We start from the raw sequence: 20,886 nt of genomic DNA, 5'->3' as shown, positions 1-20,886 counted from the left end.
AACTACCTTCACTGTGTTATGCACTTTATAATTTTTTTTTTTGGCCGCACCGCATGGCTTGTGGGATCTTAGTTCCCTGACCAGGGATCGAACCCGGGCCCACAGCAGTGAGAGCGTCCAGTGGCAACCACTGCACCACCAGGGAATTCCCTCTTTATACATATTTTATTCACATAACCACCTAAAAGGTATTAGCCACATATTTTTTTAACAGAACAAGGAAATGAGGGCTCAGAAAGGCCAAGTAACTTGTTCAAGGTATCCAGTTAGTAAATTCTGGAGCCTGGGTTTTCATCCAGGATGCCTCACTCTGAAGCCTGCACTCTTCCATCACTGCACACCGTCCCTAGAAAATCCCACCTCCGTAACGTCCCAGAGAGCCTCTTTCCTTGCGTGAGGAACCGTCATCCCCTCCCCAATTCCCGGGCTGTATTTTCACTATCTTTAGCATCTCCCGGACTTTGTGCTCGCTGTTTCAACTTCCCAGTAAGTCTGTCCTGGTAGATACCCCCTGCTCTAAATAGCACCCTCCGTGATCTGCAAACATTACAAGGACATCAAAACAAAGCTATCAGTTGGGTTCCTAGCTTTAGCAGCCAGTCCAAACTCTTTTGTTTGATTCTCAGACAGCTTATTGACTAGGTGATGGGGTCAGAAGTTTTCTTTTCACCTAGCTTCTTCCGGAACCCGGCGCTCTGCTTAAAGAAGCAAATTCAGGGCAGGTGGGAAAAGTCCACCCATTTAAGATTTCAGATTTACGTATTTTTAGTAAGCACACATTACTTATCGGCCAACAACCTGTGGGGGTGGGAGAGGATTAAGGGAGAAAACAGCAGGAACTGAAGAGGCAAAGATTGCCTACACCCTTCTCCCTCTTGTATGAACTCGGGCATTGACAGCCCACTCAGCGAAATGTTCGCAGAGGCTGCGTGTCCACAAGAACGGGCAGAAAAGTAGGGGAGGGCAGGAAGCTGATAAACTGTGTGATAAATGCAGCTGCTGTGTCTTACAAGATACCTGTTTTCTGCCATCAGGTGCCTTCACACATCTCCACCCCAATCTGAAAGAGGGTCCTAGCTCCCCACCTGATCTCTCCTTCCTAATACCACCCCTCACCCTGACCCCAACAGTTTATCTTTGCATATTGGAAAAACTGGCATTTATCAAGTCATCTACTCCTCATAGATTGTTAAACAGACCACAGGGGTTATCAGTGGAGTTGATATAGAAAGATAAACAGCAATCTCTTATGCAAATAGCACTAAGAATGTGGGACTGGCCACAGGACAAAATCGGAATTTAGGAGAACTCGGATCTTAACACTTTTCCTCGGTTCCAACCCTGGAAACCCACAGGAACCTGGAGAAGATCCCCTGGGTGGATTTGCCTCTCCCCTTCTGCAGGAAGGGGCAGGTGTGTGTGTTGGTCCAACCTGCTCTGCAAGAGTGGTGGCTTCGTATCTAATACAACTCTCTATGGCCACAAGCTTCTCCTCCTCGCAACAGCCGTTTCATTTTTCTGGGATTCAGACCCGCTGGAATGTGCTTTGTTCAGAAAGGGAGAAAAAGGTATTCTCCAAGGTGGGAGTAGGGGTCAGAGGGCAGCAGGGAAAAAAAATCCAAGGAAAACTGGGAGTTCTGGGTTCTGAGACACCATCCACGTGACCAGGAGATACTAGCTGCCCCTGGGCTCTGCAAATCTGCCTTTGCCCAGCAAGAAGTGGGTCCAGGTGGCATCTTTTCAAATCCTTCTCATTATTTTAAGGGCAAATTCACATCAAGCACCAAGAGGTTAGTGGCTCCAAGTGACAAAAGAATTGCACTCGGACGGGCGGACGGAGCAAGCTGCTTCTCACACCAGGCTGCGGGCTGGGGAGGGGGAAAATGGGAGAATGACAGAATCCAGGGCTGGCCAGAATGAAAGCCTGAATGGAATAGGCTAATTTACACAGGAAGTAAGCACTTACCAGACCCTTCATCTCAACACACAAAACCCTCCGCCATATCTGGAAGCAATTACATCCAGTTAACATGATCTGCTTGCCACTAAAATTAACTGCAAACAGAAATATTTTTCACTTTTGCAACAGGGGATGCCAAGGTTTGGCCTATCCCCCCCTCGAGCCATTGAATCTGGCTGCTGGGGAATATTTAGCAGCTACTCAGCTCAAAAAACAAAACCCACTCTGTAGCTGTCAGGACACAAAAAGTAAAATAGTGGATAATTATGAAGGGGGGAAGGAGGGGGAGCGGTGGCGATGAAAACCATTGTGCTAGGAATTGAGGAAGGGGCCAGCGCTGGGCCCTAAACGGGTCTGCAGTGCTTGCAAGTCCAGCCCTGGTTTTCCACGCTCAACTTCAAGGAAGAAAAATGTTTTTAGAGTCACTCGATTTAGCAGCGGCTTCACGTTGTTTTTAGGTACCGTCGTTATCCCTTCTGCCAAGGGGACGGGGGTGGGGTATATGGGGAGGTAGACTCAGAAATGTTAGCGGATCCTTAATTTAGCAGAGCATCGAGGGGACAACTGTCACGATTTCACTTTTGCAGCGAACGTTTCCAATCCCTACTCTGTGAACGCCCTCGAAGCAGCTTTCACCTGCTCGCAGAGGGGCAAGAGCTGCTGTTTATTTGAAAGGATGCGGAGAGGACTGAGGGGGTGAGAAATACCTCCTGAGGGTGTGTATGTGCCCAGCGATGAGCCAGGGTCCCATTCCCCAAGACTCCAGGTCCAGCTGCCGCCACCGCTGACCACGTCTCTCCTTTACTCTTTGCACCCATCCCCGTACTCGGTAGGAACTAATTTTTATTTCTCCTTGAACTACTGTCAACGATGCCATAAATGCCAGAGACAGAGCAACAGCTTTGTTTTGAAGTTCCTGAAGGAGGTGTCCTGTCCAAGCCCTCCCCGCACAGGCCCACCCTTTCTTGGCGACACTCGGTGTAGTTCACTCCTTTGTCACCAGGGGCCTTTAAAAAAGGCAGCGGCAGCAACAGCAGCAAAACTGACGCATCCGTTTGCCAGACAACACACAAACGTCTCTTCTCAAAAAGTCAGGCCAAAGTTCCCCTCAAGAATGAGGTCAAACGCTGCTATTTTCCATGAAAATCACATTTAGAAACATTACTCACGGGCTAAAAAATACAGAAGAAGAAGCCACCTAAGTAAGTAGTCTTTCCGTAAAGATTCTAGGCTGTGATGAGGGGGAAAAATGGTCTTGATGTGTGAAAAGGAAAAAAAGTGCTCTGCCATTCTTTTCCATTTAAAAAAACATTTTATGATGAGAATAAAGGAAACGCACATCCTTTCCAACACTGTGCCCTGAGACCATGCCACGTGCATGGCCCTGGGTGTCCCGTGTGCACCGTCCTATGAACAACATCATGGCAGCAAGTATGAAATTGACTTCCTCGCAATGAGGAAGCAGGTGGGTAGGTATCTATGGCGGAGCTCCAAACAGGCAGAGGATAAATTCAAACCCAGCTTCCACTGCAGATGCGACGCCACCCAGCTTCCCACCGTTCTGCAGGCAACAACCTCCCCCAGAACATCCTGACACTCCGGGAAGGCAAAAGCAAGCAAAGCATCCTCCCCTGAATCCCAGAGACAACCCCGGCCAGCATGAGGGGCTCCGTCCTCCGCCCCAGACACCTAGGCACACACCCTCAGCTCTGTCACCACACAGCCATCCAGGCATGGAAATGGTTAAGTCGCTCTCGCCGAATAAATCAAAAGTTCAAGGCTGCAACATACCACAGTGATTCCCTCTTTACATATGACAAGAACCAGAGAGGGGCTGAAATCCCAAGCATCCTGAGCGGGGTCTCCCCGGCCCGCACAGGTTATGCTGCCAGGGTCAGGGCCGCGGACCTTTAGCGGCAGCATTCATTTCCTGAACAGGACAAGTTCTCCTGACCATAAAGCTAATAGGGACTTCCTCGCATGGCGAGCTCCGGCTGACAGGGCTACTTGCCACTGGCCACGCAGGAGGAGAGCGCTGGTTCCCATTAGTGGGTTATGATGCCAGGTGCTACTAATAAGGTACATCGGCAAGAAACAAGAGCCTGCTAAGTTGTCTCTCCAACTCTGGAAGTAATCAGGCCTGGGCTTCAGGGCTGGGAAGGGGCCTTCTTTAAAGAGGAGGGCGCGGGGGGGGGAGGAGGGGACTTTAGCTACGGTAGACCCCCGGCAGCATCTAACCTGCTGAACGGCCTAAATAAATACATTTCAAACAATCCCTCCACTCTTCCCCCAGCTACCATAAAAGACTCCCCCGAATTAACACCCATGATGTTTCCCCCAGCGCTCCGGGCCTGATGGATCACCGAAGGCCATTACGGTCGGCCACATCTGCTTCTCACTATGGCAAGGAGAATTGTGCCAGCAGGCCTAATGGCATTAAGATCACAACACTCAGCTAATCCACTTAGAGACCAATGCCAGGCGAGGGTGGCTTGGGGCTGGGAGGGAGAGGTTCCCTCGTCAGGCCGGGTCACAGGAGAAGCGGGAAGCAAGGGAGGCGGCCTCACATGTAAGTCCCTGCTGTGTGCTTTATGTGACATGGTACCTCATTTAACATGGTCGAATCACATTGAGAGGTAAGGCGCTAACCTCACTTCACTGAAGAGGAGCCTGACGGTTCGGACAGGTGACGCCATCTGCCCAAATTCACAGTCAGGCGCTAGCATTCAAACCCAAGTCTACCTGAGATCGGTCTTTGTGCCCCTGCCCTACACACCTCGCCCCCTGCAAAGACAGGGGTGATGGTGTGAGTCTCATTCTTAGCATGCCTGGTGTATATGTCCTTACTTATCACCTGGGGGGATCTAGATGGCCCTGAAGAGGGGAGACCTCTAAACACCACTTCCAACTGGCACACAACTCCTCCTCCCACCAAAATTTCTGTGACTGCATCTTCTAATAATTTCGCCAGTAAGGCCCCACTGTTTCAGGAAGTTCCTTCTCTTATCTAACCTGGATTCTTCCTACTGCAAAGCTGAACACAATCTTTTCCTGCTCAAGAAAATCAGGTCTTGAGGACAAGAACCGAAAGTGAGCTAGGAATATGGAATTAAGCAGGTTTCTGCGAGTTCTTAGCCGAAGTTTCCGTGCTGACGATAAAGTACCGGATCCCCTCTTTGCAGCTGCAGAGATAAGCCTCATGTAGTCAAAACCCAACCAGAGTTTTTCCAGACTGAGCCAGCATAATAAGGACACGGGGGCTTTTAAGGGGAAACAGTAGAAAGGGGAATTTCTGATTATGCTGGCATGAAATTAACGGCATGGAATTTTTATTTTTGTAAATGGGTTTTTTTTTTTCTCTCCCTTTTTCTGTTTTTGGAGTCAGCATAAAAGGCCTCTATCACTGGAAGCTGGTCTCTCTGTATGTCTGTAAGAGATGATGGACCCATGTGGCCCCAGCCCCCAAAGACACACACCCTTCGAGGTAAGCTGCACTCTCCCTCCCTCCTTTCAAGCCACCGGAGGAAGCCAGGAGGCCAGAACCGGCCAAGCAATGAGCCTCCTGGGCAGCAGCTGCAGGGAACATGAGTTGGTCCTTCCTGTGTCCCTCCTTCCCTTTGACTCCATCAGGGGCTGAAAATCCAAGCAGGACATTATGGAAAGAACCATGAACATGAAGCCAGAAGACCTGGGCACAAACCCTGGTGCCACCCTTCACCGACTTACCAGGGACCAGTCCATTAACCTCTCGGGCTTCCCTCTGCCCATCAGGGAATGGGAAATGAATATCCACCCTACAGGGCAGCTGGAGGGTTTGAGAAGATTCTGATTATGAATGCACTTAGCACAGAACCTGACACGTATCAAGCACTCAAAGCGACGTTTGCTGAATCCTCCCTTGGAAGCATCCCGCACTGTGGGGTGGGAAAGGAAAGGGGCTCTGGAACACACCGCATCCACAAGCTCAGACTTCTCTGGGTGAGAAGGTGTTTGTACTCTCCGTCTCTGCCCCGACCACAGTGATTTGCTGGCCTGACCACGTGCACAGGCAATAGGACACTGCATCAGTGAGCCGCCTCGGCATTTGGAACTGATGACGGTGGAGTGCTGCCTAGATAAATTTAAATGAGGGCTGGAATGACTTATCAGGCTTCAGGTCAATGGGACAAAGAGTACCCTGGCCACTGTGCTACAAAAGATCAGCTTTTGGGGGAAAATGCAGGTGCTCACTGTGAATCAGCTCCAAACACACGGAGCCAGAGGCAGCGGTTCTTAGGTGCTGCATAAACGGACACCTCTGGGGGAAAGCAGGACCTGAACCAACACGAACACAAATTTTACCCTGCACTGCCAGCTTCACACCAACAGTGGCAGCGAAAATACAACAGCAAACATTTACTTTCTGCCACCCTTCCTTGCACGTGACAAATATTTACTGATTAATTCCTGTAACAACCCAGCGAGTAGGTACTGTTATTATTCCCATTTTACAGATGAGCAAACAGGCACAGAGAGATTAAGTCATGTAACCATAGTCACACCGCTGGTAAGTGGTGAAATCGGGATTCTGACCCACACAGTCTAATTTGCTCAAAACGCCCATTTACTATGCGAAAAGCATGGGGTTGGAGGTGGGGGAGAGGGGATGCCATGATAAATTTTCCTTTCTAACAAAATAACTACCACCGAGTCAGGGTTTTCACCTAAAACCACCAAAACAGAACTTGACTAAGAAAACCTTTACTTAACGTGGAAAATTCCAGAACCCTCCAATGGGCAAATTGAGGCACGCCCGTATTCATTTAGCAAGACTTGTATGTCTCACACGTGGGCTTTCAGTTGGACTTGGTTTAAAGTCATTAATTTTTAAAAATTAAAATAACGGGAAATGTTTTTCCCCTGAATTAGCAAGAAATCAGAGTTGTGAATGGAGTTTTGATTTTAACAGTTTAGGATAATCACTATTTTAAAGATTCATAAATAGTTTTCCTAGAACAAGCAGGAGGGGAAAAGTATTGCTGAACTAAAGCTTTCTTCCCCTCTCCTTCCAGCAATTAGCAGCTCTCACCAATAGTGACAGCAAATTAAAATGGGACTTCTCATCGAGATGAAAGAGCAGGCAACTTTCTTCCATGAGAAAGAAAATAAAAGAACTCATCTTCAAAATTTCCAAGAGTTCAGTCTAGATCCCAGATGACGCAGTAACCCTAAGCAGGTTAAAGTATTAAAAAACGAAGTCAGAGCAGACAAAATCAAATCAAACTGACCCCCTATTTTAGCTGGCTGACTGCCAAACCAGAGCAAAATCCAATTAACCAAAAGGGCTTCATGAAGATATAAGTGAGTGCAGAAGGGGCAAAAGGAGAACTTTTTTAAGAGTTCAACAATCCAGAAATAGCTCATCCAAGTGCCTGGTTTTACAAATGAAGAAGTTAAAGCTCAGGATGAGAAAGAGACCGACAATAGTGACAGAGTTTAAAAACAAAAAATACAGAGCTGAGTGTAGAGGCCCCACCTCCAAAATGGCAGGACACACCACCACAAAGCCATCTTCCTCTCTTCACAACCAATGACCTCTCCAACAGACTAGATTTCCAGAAGCCCACGAGCTTATAAACTTAAGTCATTCATCACGCCCCAAAAGGATACTTCCTGGAAATAGAAATGGTTTCAGAAAGGATTTGGGCAAATCTGTGAATGACAGAGCAGCCATAAATAGCTATTAAGAGAAGTTGGGCTCCACCTGACCTTTAGGATTGACGTCAAGGAACAGAGCTGTAGCCTCCAACGGTGGTATCTTAGGGATGGTGTTGGCACCCAAAGACTAGGTCAGATGGATCTGACCCAGAAGAGCAATGCCCATGTGCTTATATGGCCTGGCGCGGAGCACCCAGGACTGTGAATTAGAAGGCGAGCCGAGCTCCTGGCTCTAGCCATTTATAGCTATGTGACCTTGGGTACGTCATTCACTCAAAGCTCATTTTCCTCATCTGTAAGTTGGGGCTGATAACGGTGACAATCCCTTACCCAAAACCCTTGGCTGCTTCAGAAATCCAAACTGTTCAGATTTTAGAAAGGAACTATGGGGCCTATAATGTTCACCAGTCCCAGAGGAGTCTAGGGAAGCACTCTGTAATCAAACACATTAATATTTTTGCAGCAAAACATATGAATATTCAAAATAGGCAGGATAAATATAGCCTCACATCAGTTCAGATCAGGTTTTGCTACTAAATGAGTTTGCTGCAAACTTACACAGAGCCTTTTAGCTTTCAGAGCTTTTCAGACTTCATCATCACAGATATGGAATGAGGGACCTGCACCCCCGAGCGGAGGCTGTGAGGTTAAGAGAGATAAAGTCATTAGAGGCGCTTTGCAAAGGAAAAAGCCGAACAACCAATAAGAGGCATTATTAATATTCCTGCTGTTGCTATCATTATCTCACTGCATACTCTTTTCCAAATAGAATCTTGTTTGACCTCAGAGGTGCCTAAAGCTGGCAGAATGATGAGAGAGGACCAAGAGTTCAGGGCAGCTTCTAAATTCCCCAAGTGGCCTAGGCCAAGGTCAACGGCTACTGATCCTCTACATGGTCAACCACTGAACACCGAGCAGCTGGCCACCTGAAAGAGGCCAAGGCAAAGGGCCAGGCAGAACCCTGACATCTCAGCGATGTGGCTCATGTACCCTAGAGCTGGTCCTGGGAAGCCTCTGAGAAGGGCTGCACACCTGAGTGGGGGAAGCAGGCTGAGCCCACCCATGTGGTTCCTGAGCACCCCTGCAAGAACCAGGCAAGAGTTCCTACTGTGTGTGTGCAGGATACACACTGTAGCTGATCCAAGGGCTTGTCTGTAGAAGACCCAGAGGCTCCCGGGAAAGCAGATCCCACTCTGATTCTGCAGCACTAAATTCACAAACATATTAAGACCAGGCTATATGAGCCTGGGGAGACTGAGGACCACGAGAGCAGTGTTGACACTTAAGTCAACCACAGTTCCCCGTAATCTTATCCCATGTATATAACTCTTAAGAAGGAGAAGGTGCACCTGGCCTGGTAGAGCTGGTCCCTAGACCAGATCCAGACAAGGCTACATGCAGAACAGGCCCAGCCTTTCACGGAGAGGGAGACAGAACAGAGACTGAGTCTAGGGAAGGAGAGTCCAATCTTCCTGATGTGACCCTCCCTCCCTCAGACATTACCCTCTGTAACATGGGCCCCCTGGGAAGGTTTTAGGGTCCAGCACTTACTCCTAAATCTGCCTGGATAGATCTGCTCATCTAGCAGGTCTTCTGATTGTTCTGACTGCCTTCTGGATCCTTTAGGCAGGTAAGCCCTGTTTGATTTACCCAGATAGCATCTCTGTGGGCTTTCCATCAATCCATGGCTACAGCTGACATTGCTTTTACATCTCACCATGCACTGCAGGGACCACAGCTTTATGAAGTTTCATTCAAACTGTCTGTCGGGCCAGCAGGCTCCCCTCTCACCAGCTTGGGACCAAGTCGCGAGGAAAGCTCCCGATGGTTTGTTGTAGAATCAAACCCTCCTTCCTGCATCCCTTCCTAACACTCTCCCCTTCCTTCCTCTCCATGCCCTTCTACCCCTCACCAAGAAGAAAGACAACAATAACTACCAAGCACCTAACCTTTACCTACCAGCCTACTGGCTTAACAACAAAATAAAATAAATCGTGTAGCCTGTTATTTCATCATGTTCGTCACTGTCATATTCACAGCCAATTCCACAGCCTCCTGACATCAGATCTCCCACTCTGGCTGCTCTGCCTTGCCTTTTTTGTGTGTGCTACGCTGGGACTTGTGATGTGGGGGAAGGAACAGAGAGCAGTAGGAAATAGGGAAGTCTCTCCCTGTCTCTCAAACCTTAATCCTGGAGGTCTGAGAGACAGAGAGACAGGAGAAGTCTCCCCAAAGCACACCTGACCAGGAGCCAGGGGCTGCCCGTCAGAGCGAGGGCGGAGTGTACACGGGAACATTCTCTCCACCCTTGACTTCCTGAGAACTCACAGCTCTCCATCCAGGGCACAGCCCTAGGCTCCAGCTTCTTGGGCTGCAGCAGCCTACTTTCCACCCTCAGTCAAAAGCACAGTCTCCGTGTCAGCAGCCCACAGCGTGATGCCAAGGACGCCAGGACTGGCGGCTTGCCATCACAAGCTCACAAGGACGGGGATATCCTCGGCACTGCCTCACGGCCAACCCAACCCGTCGATGGCAGTGCTGTGGACACTACACGCTAGAACTCAGAGCCAGGTGGGGCGATGCAGAGATGAGACCCAGGTGAGATGGAAGTGTCTGAGGGTCCATTCCTCACGCTCCTGGTTACTAAGTGCCAGTCACAGCTCCAGAGGTTTCCGGATGTTACTTCGTTAATTCAGCATCCCACCCTACAGACCACCTCCATTTTAAAGAGAGTAAAACAAGGCTCAAGAAGGTTACATAACGTTGCCAAGCTCTCACTGGTATATATGGCTAGTTCTGCCACCCATGATCTGAGGGGGTAGACCACAGCCAGTCCTCCGCCTCTCCCCAGAGGAACAAGAGTCCCACAGAATGGGAACTTGGAACCCCTGGGAGAGTAATAGCTTTTGCAGCCCTCTCAGGTAAAAAGAAGCAAGCAAGACCCAACAAGAACCCAGAAAAACACCCTGCTTTCCAGGGAACAGGGGTTGGGAGAAATGGGTGAAGGTAGTCAAAAGGTACAAATTTCCAGTTATAATATAAATAAGCCCTGGGGATATAACACACAACATGATGACTACAGTTAACAATACTGTATTACATATATGAAAGTTGCTAAGAGAGTAGTAGATCTTTAAGAAGTGCTCAAGGAAAAAAAATTCCTATGTTCGTTGATGGATTTTAACTAAGTCGACTTATCATAGTGATCATTTCATAAAATATACAAAAATCAAATCATTACGTTGTATACCTGAAGCTGTTACATGTCAATTATACCTCAATTTAAAAAAGTACTTTCCTGGGACTTCCCTGGTGGTCCAGTGGCTAAGACTCCACGCTCCCAAAGCAGGGGGCCCGGGTTCAGTCCCTGGTCAGGGAACTAGATCCCACATACCGCAACTAAGAGTTCGCATGCTGCAACTAAAGATCCCGCATGCCGCAACTAAGACCCAGCACAGCCAAATAAGTAAATAAATAAATATATTTTTTAATTACTTTCCACTATACCCCATTTCTCATAGCACATAACTGAAATAATTCACGTCCGGAAAAGATGATCATCTATCTGGTCGAGTTTGGGGAGAGGGTTTCCTCTTTAGGAAAGTTTGAGCAAAAACAAACACAACCTCGGTCTATTTCTGAGCAGTACAAGCATCACGAAGACACACCTTAGTGGCGGTTATTTTTCGCACCCGACCGGAAAGGGATCGGCTATGTTTAGCTCAGCAGCACTTTCCACAAGGTAAGTCTCAGAGCCCCCCATTAAGCGGTGTTGGAGCAGGTTCCAGCTCAGCTTGGGCTAATCAGATGACCGCCGAATGCCTCCACCTCCATGCCCCCACCCCCTCTCCTTCCCACCCCCTCCTGAATGGTCAACAGAAGAATGGGGGGGAGGGTAGAAGAGGGCAAAAGTGAAGAATCCACCCAAGATCAGCAAAACAGCAGGCGAGAGGGTGTGCAGGGAAATGTTATCACAGATGGCAAGAGAAACTGGACTTCTTGACACCATTCACCCGACCCAGGAACCCAGGGTGATGTGATGGGCATATCCTTACGACAGATGCAGATGAACACCAAACTCACTAAAGGTTCCCTCTGTGTTTACTCCACTTCTGATAAGCAATTTTCAAAACCCTCTGTTCTGTAGATACGATCCTCTTCGGGACTGATGACTCCAAGAGGCAGCCAAGTGCAAGAGGGTTAAGACCTGAATCTGAATCCAGCTCTGCCTCAGTATCTACATGACCCTGGGAAAAGGTCTTAGCACCTTCCTATGTAAAAGAACGTCATCCACCTTGAAAAACTGCTGTAACAAAAACGTGACTCCATGAAAAGCACTTGAACCAGGCATGTCATAAAAGTTATTTCACAGAGAAAGAAACAGAAGCCAGAGGGAAGCCAGTGCTAGCCCAAAGTGGTATTTAATTCAATGTGAGTAGGGAGGGGTTAAAAGTAAGGCCGCACGCTGCAAAACCAATGTCTCTCCTACCCATCCTTCCCCCTTGAATTTAAATCAACTCCCTCGAAATGTGTTTACAGGGACAGAGAATGAGAAGAGAGAGGAAGCAATGTTCCTGGTGATGAACGTTCACCAGGAATGACGTTTGGAACCTGCAGCTGCTCTTGTGATCTAAGCAGCCTCCAGCCCCTCCCATCCTCCAGAGCTGCAGACAGGCTGCCTTGGCAGGAACCACCACATGGGAACTCAGGTACCTGAAACCTGGCTACGTGGCCAGATCCAGGCCATGGGCCCTTCCTCCGCACCCCACTTCTCCCTCCCTCCACTTGATGAGTCACTCCAGGCAAAGGAGAACAGACCCAACAGCAGGAAAAGCAAAATGGGAGCCCAAATGCAAAAAAGAGAGGAAAGAGCCTAGTAAGAAACTGAGCACAGGGACTTCCCTGGCGGTCCAGTGGTTAGGACTCTGCGCTTCCACTGCTGAGGGCGTGGGGTTCAATCCCTGGTCGGGGAACTAAGATCCCGCAAGCCGCACAGCGTGGCCAAAAAAACAAATAAATAAAATAAAATCGTATTTTTTAAAGAAGAAACTGGGCGCGTAAGTTCCCCAGTGTTTAGGAAAGACCCGAGGCCCCCTCACCACACCTGAAAAGTGTCCCCCCACAGGTGGTTTTTCACAAATAGCAAAGAGAACAGAGGAGCCAGGCCCCAGGACTCGGGCACAGCTGCGTATGAAGGCAGGGTCAAGGCCAGAAGTTGAGGGTCGGGGGGATGGGTACAGAGGGGCCTACCTGTGCTGCTCCACGGCCTCGTTGTCAGGAAGCTCCACCCCGCAGACGCTGCACTGCTCCCCGACAGCGCGGCTCTCTGCCTTCATGCCCACGGCCAGCTCACCCAGCTTGCTGAACAGCTCCCTCTGGATGAAGCCCTGGGGCAGCAGACCCCCATAGGTGCTGAAGTCCATGGAGACGGCCAGGGTGGGCTGCACGTGGAGGCCCGAGGTCACCGAAGACGGCATGCTCAACACGGCATCGGCCTTGTGGTTGGGCAGCACGGAGTAGATGCCCAGGTGTTTCTCAGCTGGGGGCGCGGGGGGCTCCGGTCGGCCTGGGGGGCCCTGGCCAACCTCGGTTAGAGGCGGCAGCTGCTCGGCGCTCTCCTCACGTCCGTAGTGCAGCTCTCTAGCGCTGGTGATGACGCTGCTCCGAGTTGGGGTCCCGGGTCCCTCCTTGCCCCTTTCCTCAACCTTGTCCCCCATCCCGGCTGAGACGCTAGACTCAGCTGCCCCAGGGCTGTCCTGGCCGGGCACCTCATCCACCTGCATCATCTCCGGCTTCACCTCGGCCACCGCAGGGTGCCGCCCAACCCCAGCCAGAGTCGGCTCCTCAGGCCCGGCAGGCAGCTGAAGGGCCCCCTGCAGGAGGGACTGTCCTATGGTCATCAAACTGTCCACCGCCGCCTTGGTGGGACTCATGGCTGAAAGGCCGAATGAGGTGGAGACGGAAGGGCTCTGGTCCACCATGGGCCCAGGGAGGCTCTGGGCAGCTACGCGGGCATACCCACTCTCCTCGCTGGAATGCTTCGAGATGAAAATGTTCTTGAGATACCGAGCCTTGCGGTCCTCTTCCTCCTCGGCCCCGCCATCCGCCATGGTTGCCTCCGTGTCATTGTCGTCTGAGGCCTGGATGGTCTCCAGGATCTTCAGGCACTGCTCCTCCAGGTACTCGATCTCCAGGATCTCAGCTGCGTACAGCAGGTCATCCAGGTCCTCCGCCTTGGCTTGCAGCGTGGCCGTGTACGCATACTCCAGAATCTGCTGGAAGGTCTTCGGAGAGAGGAAGTCCAGAGTATAGTGCTGGCTGTTGCGGTGGAAGAGGATCTCAAACATCTTGCTGGTGCAGGCCAGCACAGTCCGGTGGGCGTGGAACTCCTGGCTGTCCACCATGATGACCACATCGCACAGCGTCCCGGCCAGCCGCATCTGGTTGGCCTTGCAAAGGAGCCCCGTGGGGTGGCTGGGGTTCTGCAGCTGGATCATGCCCATCTTTGTCAGATCCATGGTGCTCCCCGAGGCTTAGGCATGAGGCTCTCTTTCCTTCCTGGCTCTGCGTGGCAGGGCAGGGTGGGTTTCCTGGGCCAATGTAGAGGGCTAAAGGGAGAAAGGGAGAAAGAGGCAAAAGAGATGCAAGAACAAAAGGAAGATTAGTTAGTGTCCCTAAAAGTAAGAATTCAAACAATAGCACCTCCCCCAAACCTGCAGCAAGACAGTCTTGGTGATTTTAATGGAGGGAAAGTGGCTTCCTAGAAATCTACATGTCTGCCTTTACAGGCCCAGGGATGATGAAGGTAAAGAGAGGGTTCTGCTACAGCACATGCCTAACTCACTGCTCTTTGACATCTGTTAGACGAAGTCAAATGAAAATTACAATAGAGTCTTGTGAGTCTTGGGCTTTCTTTTAAGTCTGAGGGTGGGGGGCTCCCATGCAAAGCCAACACTGATGATGAGAAGTTGCCCAGCACTTAATTTAAAAGAATAAGAATTTAACCCCTTCCTCTGGTCAGTGTAAGCACTCAGTTTCACTCTCAACACCCTGTGCAGCAAACTTCATCTTGGAAACAAAGTTTTTCTAAATCCTGCCTCACCTGGTAGCCCCAGGAGCAAAACCCAGCCTAGCTGGGGCTAGCAGCCTAGAGTCGCAGCCCACAGAAATCTAAGGGCAAAGTTCTTCTCCTCCAGCCCACCTCCTCACCCTCAGCCAATGCCTTCCTGGACCTCTGTCCTTCCACTCTTCTCAGAGCTGCAAAGGACTGATGAACCCATGCCCTAACCACCTCCTTTAGCACTAAGAGAAATACACACACGTAGCCCATGTACTAGCTTGTCTCACTTCTACCCACTGCCCATGGGTACCTCAGAGTGATTGTGTATGTAATCCAAAATCTCGACCGTGTGTGCATGCACCAGCCAGAGAGGGAGAGAGACTTAACACATGTGCACACTTATATAATATGGCACACTTATCCCCTGCCCACAAGTGCCCAGTAGTCAGGAGGATCTGTAATATGTAGGCTAGGTCATGAAGGACCTATAGAGAGGTCCTAGGAAACATGCACCCCTAAAGCCAGGAGTGCACATGCTGGGAACATGAACTCCAAGTGTACCTCACCGGCTCCCAGGAGTGGGCAAGTCCTGTAACCCGGAGCAGTAATTGATACTGTTAATGGCTTGGAGGTGCGAGAAGTGATATTGGCACCAGCATCTATGATGTGAGTTACATTGAATATGAAGGGAAAACAGTGCTGGAGACAAAGGACTCTCCCAAAGCGCTGTTTGGGATCGGTAACAGGGCTCTGAGACTCACAAACCTGTCTAAAGAGTGTCAGAAAGATCTCACAGGCCCAGGTGCCTCCCAGTCTCTGCCTAGCTGTGGCCAATATTGCGGTGAAATGAAGTGGGAGCAACGCAGAGCAAGGGCTCCTGCTCGCTCTTGGAACACTGCTGGCCTCCGCCCCCAAAAGGAACCCTATTGGCTCCAGAGCCACAAATCTTACTCGGAAAGGGTTAACAAGACGACTAATCAAGACACTTTTGCTCCCACCCTGGGGTGGGAACTGAGGCCATGGGGTGGGGGTGGGGCAGGGGCTGGGAGAGGTGACCATTCACCCGCGCCTTGCCACCATGCGCTTCCCCGCAGACTTCGGGGTTCCAGAGAACTAGGAGGGAGCAATCGGAAGAATGTAAGCTGGGCTACCCGAATTCCTCCCCAAAAACAAGCTCCGTGGGTCCTGAGGGAAATCAGGGTGCCCTGGTCAGCCGTCCCCGCCACCCGCGGCTCGGCGCCCGCGATCCGGCTGGCGCTGGCTGCAGCGCCCAGCCCCGCGGCGCGGGAGAAAGCCGGCGCTAACCCGCTCGAGCTCCGGGGATCGATCGCGCTCTCACACTGCCCGCCCCCCACCCCCGCGCCCAGTTCCCAGCCGTCCCCACGGAGACTTGGAGACGACTTCAGCAAACTTGGGGAAGCAACTTTTCCGGGAAAGCCAGACGGCAAAGAGAAAGGGAGCCGGGCTAGGGAAGAGGGAAAGCGAAAGAGACCCGGACGAAAGGCAAGAGTCCGGGCGGGCCGGACGCCTGGGCGACAGCGGCGAGAAGGCGGACCCGCCTTGCGGAGAAGTGGAAGCACAAAAGCCCGACAGCGAGTTGTGGAAGGAAAAGCGAGAAGGAATCTGCGGGCCCTCCCTCTCCGACCCTGGGCCATGACCCCCGAGAGCGACGGGCAAGGTCCCCGGCCTCAGGCTGGTGGCGCCAGCAGCCGGCGCGCCCGGCCCAGGCACGTTGCTAGCGTCCCGGGGAGCAGGCGAGCGAGTCGGTGCCGAGCGCGTCTGTGCGTTCCAGTGGGTCCGCGGGCCGGCGAGATAGTGCGCATTTCGAGCGCGTGTTCCAGGGGCTGTACGAGCGAGCTGCCGGCGCGCCGGGATGGGAAAGCCATCCCGAACGCATCAGGTGCAGAGCCGAGCACCCACCGAGCGCGGCCGGGAGCGCACAGCGAGCTCCGGCACCACGGCCGGTCCAGCCGAGAGCCGAGGAGGGCCCGGAGCGCTGGAGACACTCCAGCGCTCCGCTACGGAGCCCCTCCCTCCAAAACCGAGGGGATTAAGTCCAATCAAGAAAAAGAGCCCACCAGGTTTTTCAAAGAGAAACAAAACCCAAGTGACTCCCAGTCCTGCTCCCCTCGGCACCCAGATCCACTCCTCGTATCCTCCGATTCTAGCTTCCCAGCCGGTGGGCGAATAAACACACAAATAAACCACAGCCCTATCTCGCGCCCGCGCACCGGTCGGCATACATATGAGCACCCACCGGCTGCCGGCTCCTCCACCGGCCCCTGGTGGTACAAAGCCTCCTGATTCCCAACCCTCCGCTTGCGCCCTCAGCCCCCGCAGACCGCTCTGCCTCCCACCTCTCACCCCGACCGTGCCCTGGAGCGGAAGGGCTGGGGAGGCAGCTGCGCCCAAGCTGACAGCCGGGGCTCCCCCTTCTAGCAGACCCCAACCGCCGCTGGCGACGGCTGCGGCAGCAGGAAGGGAACAAGCCGAATAAAATAAGGCACAAGCCCAGCGGCCGAGTGGCCGAAGCGAGCGCGCCCCCCAGACCTCTCCAGCCCCGGGGCGCCCCGGCGCGCGGCTATCGCTGGGCGGTGCGCCCCTCCCCGGCCCCCCACTCACCACTGCCGAGCCGGGCGCCGTGGGGTGTGTGTGCGTGCCTCTTGGGGGTGTGTGCCTGTGTCGGGGAGGGGTGTTGCTGGGGAACTGTTGCTCTCGGTATCACGGCGGCAGCGGCGGCATCGCCCGGCAGTTCGCAGTACCCGCTCTCATCGCCCTCAACTCCTCTGTGCTGCGAGGTTAGCAAATCACCACCGGCTGCGGCGCCTCCGCCGCGTCCCACGTCAACGCCGAGCCCCCTCCCCTGCGAGGCCCCGGCGCCTCTCCATCTTTAGTGCTGGCGGCCGAGCCCGGCTCCCTGCCCACAGCTGCCCCCCTTCCCTCCTCCCTCCCCCCCCCTCCCGCCCTGTCCCCGGGCTCAGCCCGCCCACCACCCGCACTGGCCGAACCCGCGCGCGCTCCCCGCCCCACCCCTCCCCTCCCCTTCCCTCCGCTTCCCTTCCCTCCCCTCCCTTCCCCGCGCGCCGCGCTCCAGGCTTCGCCTGACATCTAGCTGCTGCTGGGGCGCTGGCGGCTGCCGCTCACCGGCCAAGCCGAGAGGAAAGAAGGAGCTCGTGGAGAGGAGTGCCAGGGCCTCGGAACCTTTAGTGGGGGCAGTGGAGGTGAGGGGCGAGGAGCAGCCCCCACCTGCAACCCCAGGTTTTTAATTTCCACTGGAAACGGGTTTTCTTTTCCCCTGCTGCTCCAGGCGCGGAGTTTGGTCTCCGGCTCCAATGTTTGCCCCATTCAGTGCGTGTCATCTCTCCTTTAACTTTTTCTCCGGGCTCCGGGCGGCATCCCCTGTACCCCGACATCGGTTTTAGAAGGTCGCTTTCCCGGGCCCCAAGCCCAGGCCTTTCGTGCCTCCGGGCCTTCTGACCATCCAGATTAGCCTCCAGGTGCAGAGTTCGCGGGCCCGGGTGAACCAGGTGCCAGCGGGTGTGCGGGGATCTATGGTCGAGGGGAGACTCCCCATTTTAGCTGTCACGACCCCTGGAGGCCAAGGTCGAGTCCCGAGGGAAACTTTTCTTCCTCTCAGTCTTGAGCATTTCCTGGGCTTCGCACCCCCCCCCACCGCCCCCCACCCCCACCCCGGAACCTGGCTGGAAACAGTTCCCGAGAACTGCGGTCAGTCAGTTCAGGGCAAAGTCTTCAGGGGGCGAATGAAAGCTTGAAAAAGCTTCAGGCCCCCAAAAGTGCCTCCTCTCAGCCGGCCGCTCCACTTAAGAGAGTGGAGTTGAGGTCAGTAATCCCAGGGTAGAGCAAGCAGAAGCAATGTGCCCTTCCGCGGGCTGCGGAGAGCCCCCTTCTCTGCCCTTACCCTGGAGCTTGGCAGAGGTAGGAGACAAGAGGTGGGAAACGCTATTCTGGGCACAAACTTTGACCGCCGGCTAATCGCCAGGGTCGTGGGGGTGCGGGGGGTGGTGGAAAGCGCCCTCCCTGGGTCTCCGGACAGTCAGCCCTGGAGGTCCTACAGTCTTAGCAACCCGGGTGGGTCTTCAGGCACTGAGTCCTGCGTCCCCTCCGTCAGTCCCTGACACGCGGCGTGGTTCAGAGGTTTCCCGCAAGACTCACGTATGAACGCATCCCGCTACGCGTCTCTGGCACTGCCCCAGACCAGGAGTCAGGTCCCAAGAACTGAAGGGTCATGGAAGGTGGCAGAAGCCAACTAGAGGCAAAAATCCACTTCCAGCCTCACAAGGCCACTTGGCTGGAGTTTACATCAGAACTGATACGGTTCACAAGAGCTGCTAATGGGGTGGTCCCAAAGACAGGCGATTCCATCCCAGCAAACATCGCCCCTGTCTCCTACTCGCAGGGAAAGTGCTCAGACCTGCAGGAGTCATGGGAGAGAGGAAGACCCGTGAGAAGCCACTTGAAAGTGAAAGAAGGGAGTTAGTTATCCTCTGATAGAAGAGAATACAGCAACGTCTAACAGGTGCCTGGGAACACCCAGTCCCTGGGTATTAGATTAACAATAAAGAACAAACTGTGAAAGGACTATTTTTCTAGCTAAGGTCTACAGTCTGTAAGAGGAAAGGAATTTAAAGAAAGTTAAGAAAGAACTGGTCTGGTAGTTGAGTGGTTAAGACTCCACGCTTCCAATGCAGGAGATGCAGGTTCGATCCCTGGTCAGAGAACTAAGATCCCACGGGCAGTGCGGCCTAGGCAAATTAAAAAAAATAATAATAATAAATAAAAAAGAAGAAAGCACTGATCTGATAAATAGCAAGGACTTACTGTGTAGCAGAGAGGACTATAGTCAATATCTTGTAATAACCTAGAATGGGAAAAATCTAAATACACATATATGGATAACTGAATCACTTCGCTGTACGCCTGAAACTAATACAATATTGTAAATCAACTATACTTCAATTTTAAAAAAAGAAAGAAAGAACTGGTCTGCAAAGAGAGCAAGAGGAGAGAGGTATAAGGAGAGAAGACAGTCCTAGAGCCTCACCAGGGAAATGGAAAGAAGAAAGAATCATTAAAGTGTTGCGCTTCTGCCTAGATGGTACCTGTTGAAGGTTGCTGCCTCGCTGCCCACATCCACCTACCGGCCCCTCCTGAGTGCAGTAGCAAAAGCACACAATTAACCCCTGATCTGATCTCCTATTAATCCTCAAATCAGAGAAAGGGAGACTCTCTGGAAACAACGGGAAAGAAAGAACCATCCCTCCATGGCCCTGGACCGCCCCCCCCCCGCCCCCGCCACCTCCATGCCATATTCACGCTATGTGAAAATCTCCCTTGCTTCATAAACTCAGCCCATTACAAAGCCCAGCCCTTGTTCGTAAGTGTTAAAGAGAGATTAATGCCCGAATTTAAGAGGTGGAGAAGGTAACAAAAAGGAGGAAGGCAGGCAAGGCTATGGGCTGAGTGCCAGCATGGGGCTCCAAGCGTTTCCACTTAGCGCTGAAGGCTGGTTGCACAGCAGTTTGATAAGGTGTATTGGGCCCAGATAAGGCGGCTGCAGCTCCCCCACCAAAAGCTATGTCCTTGGGCCCCCGGAAGGCTGATGAGAATCCACAGTTCAGAGATTTCATACGGCAGCACCTAAAAACCCGCAGGATGGAAAATTACAACAGAAATATGCTCTCTTTTGCGCTCTCTCTCTCTCATGTTTATATATTTGTAGTAGGTTTTTTGTTTCTGTTTTTTCCTTTTTTTCTTGAAGGGTGTGGTAAGAGAAGCTGGGACATTAGTTTTGACAGATCCTAAAAATAGGATTTCAGTCTTACAGAGAGGTCATCTTGGAGACAGAAGAGATGAGTTGACCTTTGGGTGGAATTCCATTGCTAAATCTTCTTATTCCCTCATCTCCTCCTTTACTCATATACCTCCAGCTGGAAGCAGCCCTTCAGTACTCAGGTTGTGGAAAAGGAGGGTATGTCAGGTCTAAAGCGATCTTACAGGAAAGAGACAGTGGGGATAATACCTCATTCTGAGCACTGACTGTGAATCTGAACACATTACCTATATTGTTTTATTTAATCCTCATAACGACTCTCATAATGCAGGTACATCTTTCCCCCATTTCTGTGGGTGGGAAACCTGGGGCTCAAAG

General features: G+C 52.0%; 1 protein-coding gene across 4 annotated transcripts in view; it reads right to left on the bottom strand.

Moving 5' to 3' along the window:
- The window catches only part of ZBTB16 (zinc finger and BTB domain containing 16), a 197,486-nt gene extending 179,855 nt beyond the window's left edge, over window positions 1–17,631 (bottom strand). The window contains exons 1-2 of one of the 4 annotated variants that reach the window (XM_082339767.1): window positions 17,340–17,631; window positions 12,908–14,265 (exon numbers count right to left, since the gene is read on the bottom strand). In XM_082339767.1, the coding sequence (XP_082195893.1) occupies window positions 12,908–14,175 (1,268 nt within the window). In that variant the 5' untranslated portion in view covers window positions 14,176–14,265; window positions 17,340–17,631. Of the gene's footprint in view, window positions 1–12,907; window positions 14,266–16,974; window positions 17,090–17,339 lie in introns of those variants that run through there. The other 3 variants (XM_082339764.1, XM_082339765.1, XM_082339766.1) reach the window with 3 other exon arrangements.
- Between the last annotated feature and the right edge of the window lie 3,255 nt (window positions 17,632–20,886).

This window comes from Balaenoptera borealis, assembly GCF_965194805.1.
Source record: "Balaenoptera borealis genome assembly, chromosome: 11".
NCBI lineage: Eukaryota > Metazoa > Chordata > Mammalia > Artiodactyla > Balaenopteridae > Balaenoptera > Balaenoptera borealis.
The sequence above is the reverse complement of the archived record's forward strand: the minus strand, read 5'-3'. Positions and strand labels throughout refer to the sequence as shown.